Source organism: Thunnus thynnus, chromosome 23 (genome assembly GCF_963924715.1).
Source record: "Thunnus thynnus chromosome 23, fThuThy2.1, whole genome shotgun sequence".
In the NCBI taxonomy this organism is placed as follows: Eukaryota; Metazoa; Chordata; class Actinopteri; order Scombriformes; family Scombridae; genus Thunnus; species Thunnus thynnus.
In genome coordinates, this window is record NC_089539.1 from 4,132,341 (window position 1) to 4,140,865 (window position 8,525).

The 8,525-nt window shown below is 38.9% G+C and overlaps 1 protein-coding gene across 2 annotated transcripts in view; it reads right to left on the reverse strand.

Annotated features, from left to right (window-relative positions):
* mkln1 (muskelin 1, intracellular mediator containing kelch motifs) overlaps nucleotides 1-8,181 on the reverse strand; it is a 30,937-nt gene extending 22,756 nt beyond the window's left edge. For both annotated transcript variants that reach the window (XM_067581497.1, XM_067581496.1), the window contains exons 1-6: nucleotides 8,031-8,181; nucleotides 6,878-6,947; nucleotides 3,496-3,638; nucleotides 1,410-1,498; nucleotides 1,191-1,300; nucleotides 15-207 (exon numbers count right to left, since the gene is read on the reverse strand). In XM_067581497.1, the coding sequence (XP_067437598.1) occupies nucleotides 15-207; nucleotides 1,191-1,300; nucleotides 1,410-1,498; nucleotides 3,496-3,638; nucleotides 6,878-6,947; nucleotides 8,031-8,110 (685 nt within the window). In that variant the 5' untranslated portion in view covers nucleotides 8,111-8,181. The remainder of the gene's footprint in view (nucleotides 1-14; nucleotides 208-1,190; nucleotides 1,301-1,409; nucleotides 1,499-3,495; nucleotides 3,639-6,877; nucleotides 6,948-8,030) is intronic.
* Between the last annotated feature and the right edge of the window lie 344 nt (nucleotides 8,182-8,525).

Sequence of the window (8,525 nt, forward strand, 5' to 3'; positions counted from 1 at the left end):
AACGAGGGCTATACCTCTCACAGCTTTGTCTATGAGCTCCTCACAGGCGTCGAAATCTCCTTGCAGCACCAGCCGGTCGTGCAGGTGGGTGAGCATGGGGTGCTCCAACGCTATCCGGGTCTTCTTCTGAAGTGACTCGAAGGCCTCTGTGTAGTTATGCTGCCGGAAGTGCTTGAGGCAAAGGCGGATGGCTTCCTGTTCTCTGTACTGCAAAGGCCACAGACACGAGTACAATCACGAGTCCGTTATGAGCTCAACCTTCTGCCTGATCTACTGAATCACAGCGCTGACAGTAACAGCAGAAGTATTTAACCTCGATGCTAATTATAACTTTGTATACAGTGATTTTTTTTATTTGTGGAAAGTTCCTGCGCAGCTGTGTAAAAGGATATTTCAAGTTTATTACAGCTTGAGTCCACACATGTTCTGTCCTTTGAATGACTTTCACATTCTTAGATCTCAACAAATCGGTGTGTCATGTTATTCCTACCACAATTATGAGCAAAACTATGAAAATAAGCTGTAATAACCAAGATTTATCCTTCAAGACAACAATGATGCATGTTAGAAGTTATATTGTGTTAAATTTTAAGGGTTTTTTTGTAGGAATACCTTCATAACATATCAAAAAATACATAGTTTTGGTTTTGATAAAGAGATGGTTGTGTTTCCATCAGTGTAAATAAAGTTACTATCATTAAATCCCACAACAGAAAACAGACAAATGTGAAGTTTCATGAGGAATAAGTGGATGGATTTTTGCTTTCATCTTGCCTGGAGTTACCTAAGGCTTGGAAAGTGTAACAACGTGAACTGGGGTCAAACGGCAATTTTACATGATGCACATGTTCAATCATCTCTTGATGTATTCTTAACTGTAATAAATAAATTACACAAAGGATTTCAGACTGAGTTCATCTTGATCGACTACGTTTAAAAAGGTCTGGGAACAGATGATGAGAAGTTGATGAAAGTCTGCTTCGTCCATGTGGTTTTCATTTACAGTCCCTGGTTTGGTTGTAATTAAGCTGTGTGAACTCAAACTACCAAACATACAAAAAGGTTCACTCTGGACTGACCAAAGAAAACAATCTGTGGGAGTGATTGGACTTGAGATTCAGGCCTGTTGAATCTGTAATCCACTCTATCAGTACTCAAGTATCAAACCTCCAGGTTTTTCCAGCGCTTACCTTGCTGTACCAGTTAAGGCAGGGCTGCACCACATCAGGATCTTCAATACCATGCAGCTCAATGTACCAGATGCTGAAGTTAAAACTAGGACCCCAAGACATCAGAGGCACTGAGAAGAAGAGAACAGCTTTAAAACACGGATATGATCTCCATGTCTTTTGTTTCTAAAGACCAGCAGAGACCACATGGACTCGTCAAAACCAAAAATCAAATCTCACCTATTTTGACAAATCGGCAGGGAAACATCTGCTCGTCGATCTTGTGCTTTAAGGTGAACGTTTCCTTGTTGTAGTCGTTCTTAAGGCCACTGGCAGAGAGAGGAAAAAAAAACAAAAAAAAGAGAGAGAATGGAAATGATGCAGCCATTTCCCAAATTATATTGCTGGGTTGAGATGCCAAGCACGTCCATATGCTGTTAAATTTCAGATCGTCTTCCAACTCTGGCAATCAACCAAACTTAATTTGTCACTTTGGCAGCTGGCACCTATGATCTGTCACTTCTTGACCAAACAGGCTGTCTGGTAATGTAGTCAAACTGGATGATTAACCAGACAGCGTGATTCACCAATTACTGAGATTCCCTGCAGTTGCAACAAAAATAAAAAAAATTAAAAAAAGGGCTGATTCCTGTAATATTTCCACACAAAACTGTCAAATTGAAAGAACACCCCCAACAAGCTCCAATACTTACTATTTTCCACACACACACGCAGTTCTAATAGGGCTGCAATTAACAATTATTATTAGAGATCCCCTCAAGACATGTGCTAAAGCATATAAAAACACTCTGCTTGGAACAATGATGCGTGTCTGATGAGTTTTTTCCACAATAGAGTATAATTATCACATTCAAATCTTAAAAACACATATGAATACGCAAATATTCTGGAGGCTTCAAGTTTCCACATCACACTTGTGCAAGTTACTGCACCGTGATTGGCTCCATACTAGTTGTGATGTTACAAATCATGCTCGTAAGCCCGCCCCTTACTATCAGATTTTCATTGAGCGCAGAGAAACTTTCCACTTTCAGCAGATGAAAGTGAAAACAAAGTCTGCGCTTACATCATTCTGCACAGTGAAGCTCATACATTACACCAGAGGAACAAGAACACATTTTTGGATGGAAGGGAACTTTAATAATTAGTAATTTCATTATAGATTAATCTAAACTAAACTAAACTAAATGAATCTTTTGGTCTATACAAAGTCTGAAAAAAAATGAATAATGCCTAAACTAAAAGTCCCAGAACTCAAAAGTTTTAAAGTGACTATAATGTAAGAAAAAGAAAAGCAGCAAATCCTCACAATGTAGAAGTTGAAACTGGGTTATGTTTGGTAATTTTGCAAGAACAATTATTTCAACAATGAACTGATTATCAGAATAATTGCAACAATTTTTTCTTGAAACGCTTCGACGGCAGCGATCAACAGTTTCAGCTCGAGAGAAAAGATATAAATGGCGGTAGTTTCCAACCACCAGGTATCGACAGAGCTGGTGTATGTGTAGGAAAACATCATTTTAACTCTGGAGTCTTCAAAACACATCTCACTGAACAACTTACTATTCTGTCCATTATTTCAACTTACCAATACAAAAGAATTAGGTTTTCATTGGTGTTTTTTTTTTTTATGAAGTTCAGTTCTTTCAGGAATTTGTAACCACAAAAATTAAAAGCAAATTCAACCCATCTGACTAAAGTATGCAATTTTGACCAAAAGAGAGCTGAAAGGGGCTTGCAGACTTTGCTTTTAACTGTTATTTTCTGTATAATATCATCCGATTCAGAACAAGAAATGCAAATGTTTTTGAGGTACCAGCCCACCATGACTGAATGTAACTGATTTTTTATTTATTGTGTATTTTTATATATTTATTTACTTTATCCACATTTTACAGTGTCTTCATAAATGTTGTTAGTCACATCTGTTCAACATCCAATCCTCTTCATAAGGTCAGTATCTCTGAGCCGATACTGATTCAGTAAACGTATTTTACTGAAGCAGTGCTATGAGGCCAGCAAAATCAATCCTACATCTCAATAAAGCAACTCCCTTGCAGATGCTTTGCCGTTTATGAGACTTTATATTCCCTGAAATTGTTTCCTAAGGCTGCTCGTACGCCCAGACTGTACATTATCCCAACGAGCTCCAAAAAAAGATACAAGATAACTAAAACGTTGCAAATTGCATTGCACTTTCTCCATTAAAGCTGTTGCAAGTTCAGTCTTTCCTGTTGCAATAATCACAAAAAACAAACATTTTTTTTTTTGGATGGGACTTGCATAAGCGGCTCCATCTCACCTGGACAAAAGCTCTGTCATGTTTTCTTCACTCATCCCACCGAACACTTTGAATTTCTTCAGGTTGCAGACGTGAGTCTTCTCATATTTCCCGAAGGTGATGCTCTGAACGATTGCCGGCCTTTCCAATTTCAAGATTAAAAACTGAAGGAGAAGAGATGGAGCAGAGAGAGAGGAGACATGAGAAGAGCTGAAAGCAGAGAGGAGAGTTATGATGCCATTAGTGTGTGTGGAGGACTGAGGAAATTGCTTGTGCTTATAGCGGGGCCAGCCGCTGTGAAAAGATTTGCTCATTATCTAAACGACTACAGCAGGTCAATCTACTGCGTCAGGTAAGTGCCATTACATACGATCTATGAGCCGCATCCACATGTCGTTGGTGCTCTAACAAGCCGGGACATCTACTGACAAATCACCAGTAGCCATTAGGCCAGAACGAGAGGAGACCACAGGCCGGAACATTGATTAAATGTGTCACTGGAAAAACAGGCATTTGACAAACCCCACGCACACACACCGACGTTTTCACTTCCACTCACAGAAAATGCAAATATTCAATCCATGCTGAGGCTTTATCAGTATTCATCTGGAGTTTAACTTTCATAACAACACTGATGTTATTCATGGAATTTTTTCCTGCATAAAATTTTCAACCTTTATGTTCAATAAAAGATAAAAGCAGCTCTGGTGATTTTTGACTCATCTGTCAGGCATTGATCTTGCACTTTCACCATCGACCCAGTTTGTCATGAGTCAACATGTGAGCAACAGCCTGATCCTCCCATCAAGCTCCTGAAATGACTCAGATGTTCAAGGACATCATTTACAGATCCTTGTCAGTAATTTGACACACGCTCTGTTTTAACTGGTTGATTGGAGAGAAACAACCAGCTATCATAACCGTTTGATTTTCCCGTCTACTGTGCTACAGTTTAGATCATATTACTGGACTGGTTCAATATGAGAACCGACATCGGGAGTTAATCTGTGAAACATTAGATTAATGAGATCAATTTCCATTGGTTCCATCTTCGATGCATCACCCCACTGGTCTAGTGAACTCTGCTCCAGTCCCCTCCCCTTAGTCCCCTTACTCAAGCATATTGTAACTATGGGATACGGTGACTTGGTAGGATGATCTGGTTTTCTGAAGCCAAAACCAACAATTTGGTTTCCAGACATGCCTATATTTTGGGAAATTCACTTTTTCACTTTCTGGTGGAAAGTAAGATGAGAAGATCAATACCACTCTCATATTTGTCTGTTAAATATAAAGCTACAGCCAACAGCAGGTTAGCTTAGCTTAGAACAAACACTGGAAACAAGTAGCCTGGCTCTGTCCAAAGGTAGAACAATCCTCTTAAAAGCACCTCGAAAGCTCACTAATCAACCACTTATATTTTGTTTGTTAATCCATAGAAATCCAAAGTGTAAAAAAGAACAATTCACCATTACATACAACTACTGAAGTTTTGTAGTAATTGCTAATAGCTTGCTAAATACTAACTTCCAATAGTCTCCACTGTGTATGAGTGTGTTGAATAGTGCAAGGGTGTGTTTTTATGAAACTTATGAATTCAACTTTTCATGTGTAAGAGAGAGAATGTGTTATTTCTTCAAAACTTACATAGTCTCACTTGTAATGTTAGTCTTGTTTGCCAGTTAAGCCTGCAACTAAGGCTAATCTTCATTATTGGTTAATTTGACGATTGTTCATCACAATTTCCTTCAAATTGCTTGTTTAGTCTCACCGAGAGTCCACAGCCTAAAGATATTAGTTCCAATCAGTTTACTACATTTAAGACAAAAGATCTTTACTGTTGAGATGCTGTGATGAAGGAGTGTTACGCATTTCTGCTTTAATTCAAAACATAATTACAAAATTATGCTGCGAGTTAAGCTTGGATGTAAAAACGTCACTAGATTTGTATGTTGTACTCTTGTTTACTACGCAGTGCTGCTAAAGCAACCTGGTACATATTGTGACTGACATGCTCAAGGCGACTAGAAAGTGGTTAACCATTGTTTTGACAGGCTTCATTTCCTCTTGTCATGTGACAAACTTTCAGATTTAACACAGACTGCCACAGTGTTGCTGCTGCAGCGGGTCAACAGGTTCAAGAGACACAATGACAAACAAGTGCTTCATTGTATGAGGAAGGTAGATACTTCGACAGACCTGGGTGGGCGCTAACAGTAGACAACAGAGAAAGCCTCTGCGGCGGTGAGATATGCAAATTTTCACTGACTTCTTTAATCAGTCTTCAACCAATTCATGATCAATAACTGATTACTTATTTAGCTTACAACCTCTTTTTCCCCCCACACTTAGAGCTTTAATTATACATTTAGCCATGTGCTTTTTGTACTCCAAGTAAATAAGGTATTTCTTAAATACATGAATCAAATGAAATAATGCCAACACTCTAAACTGCTGCTCTGACAGCTGCTAAATAATAATAAATACAAAAATACAACCAAACTGTGAGGAAATTCAGCACACATACATCTGCAAGGATGCACAAATAATGCTGCGCCAACTTTGCACACATTCACATGTTTTAACAGTTAAAATCTTCATGGTGTTTAAGCCAATGTTAATTTATGTACTGCATTCATAGCAGTGATTATGGCTGGGTGCACAAGACAAAACTTGTAATTAGCAGTCCCTCAATGCGGTTACATGCACTTATGTAACCAGATTACAGCTCGTTTTTTGCAGTAACTTGAATTCTTAAAACGCCATATAAAGGAGAAACCTGGTTCACAAGGCGAAGGTAGGTTTCTAATTGATTTCTGATTTTTACATGCGTGCATGTGCAGCACAAAGAGTTCAGGCATTGAAAGTTGTGACAGCAGAGTAGCAGATCAGAGCTACAGTCCGCCCAAACGCTTGAACTGTCACCTCAAAGATGATTTTCACCGCACAAAATCTACAACTGTCTTTGTAGTTTAAGATGTCAAAGAGTCGATAAGGGCTTGTGGAGAAACCAGAAAACTTAACTGGAAACTGTTAACATAACATCAGCACTGCTTTCGGTGAAACTTCCCCATAAAAGGTTAAAAAAATGTCTGTAAATAAACCAATAGTAATAGTTCTATTGCACAACACATGTAGTATAGAAAAAACAACCTACAGTTGCACCTGAACTTCATAATTTGATCTTGATACCAGATACACTGTCCATACTTCCCACGTCTCCCGAGGCTCTTTCTCCTGCAATTTATCATCTCTCATCCAGGTATCTGGCAGATTATTTTTTTCCCCTGTACAAAGCAGTGAACAAACAGCAGTCGTGGCAAACTGCCGTTCCACGTCAGTCTCCATCTGGAACAGTGAAGTCACAGGAAGAGACAGGTTGTATCAACAGCAGCAGACTTACCTGAGGAGGATAGTTGCTCTCAGAGGACCACCTGGAAGACTGATCATTAGGTTTGTCAACTAAGATATTCCTAAAAAAAACAGAGAGAGAGAGATAGTTTATTTATCACAGCAGCAACAAAACTTGATACACAGCAGATAACATTACATTTAACTTCTGACACAGGAATCACAACAAACAGGAGTGTGTTTTTGTTTGTGTGTAACCTCGCTGTGAAGGTGGAGGAATCATATAACACAACTGTTTATGCAATGCATCTGCAGCTAGATTGTGCTAGCAGGTGCAATGACTCCATTAAATGATAAAAGCATTATCTGACTGTTGTTAGCTGACTGACGTTAACGTCAGCTAAATTAGGAGCTAAACCAGCAACAGGCGAATGTTGTAAAACTATAATAACTTCACTCCCTATTTATTTATTTATTCAGAGTGTTTACTTATATATGCGAACATGGAGTTTGACAGTATGTTCCACCAGTTTCAGGTAGTTAGTGGGTAAACAAGCCGATTAGCTTTTGTTGCTAAAGCAGAGCTTTTGGTTAGATAACAGCAGCTAGTTACCTACTCGTAGCTAACGTGGACGCTCGTTTTTGACATACTAGGACGCCAGATTGCACATTCTTGAATCAAATTCAAAAATGTTAAAGTGTTTTGACAATTCTTTAGTCTGAGGTTGCAATGGGTTTGTTACAATTAGTGGTATGGAAGTATTGAGGACTGCTGATCCAAAACAAGCTCTTCAGAAAAGAAGAATACATAAGTTTACATTTAAAATAAACAGCTATGACAGAGTGACAGCGAACAAGAAACACATTCCTACATATTAAATATTATATTTGACACTAGAAATTAACTACAGGTTAAAACGAAATGTATAACGTCATCTAATATGTCATGTAATTCTTGAAACGCTGCTGTTTACCAAGAACCTTTCATTAGTTCAGGAGCATCATGACGACCGAGCGGTTCTGACACCGAAACCAAACGCCCCCAGCGCCGCTGACTGAGCTAACGCTAGGTGGATCGTATCGCAGACGAGCTAGGCCAGTCAGGCCGGCTGGCAGAAACACTGGTGCACTGAGGCCGTAAAAGACCACCTGTAAATACAGAACCTCATGCAAACGCCGGGACATCTAACATGTGCGTTACTCACTCAGGTAAATATGTAGAGGAGTAAGAGCTCCATTTAAAAACGCTGAAAGTGAGGACTCTGCTCTCTGGAACGACAGCCATCTTGTTGCAGAAAATAACAAGCAGCGGGAGGCTAGCGAGAAGCGAGCAGTGACGGCCCTTAAAGAGACAGTACACCCTGTTTTGTTTTGTTTTGTTTATATAAAGTATGCAGTGCAATACAATATAATGTAACTACCAAGTCAAATCTTGCATGTCCGTCATAAGAAAACATAAAATCTTCTCGTTATAGTTTCCCATATAATTAAGCTCTAACCAAACTGTAGTTTAGGGGGCAGTTCACCTGAACAATAATACAGTATTAATTAAAAAAAACCTTATTACTGTGGCTACTGCTTACAGCTTTGAAAAAATACGTTGAAATTGCATTTGAAAAACAAGAGCAGTGTTTCTCTCCATAAACAATGCCCAGATATTGAAGGACAGGTTCATTATTTTTCAAGTCTGTCTTAAAACA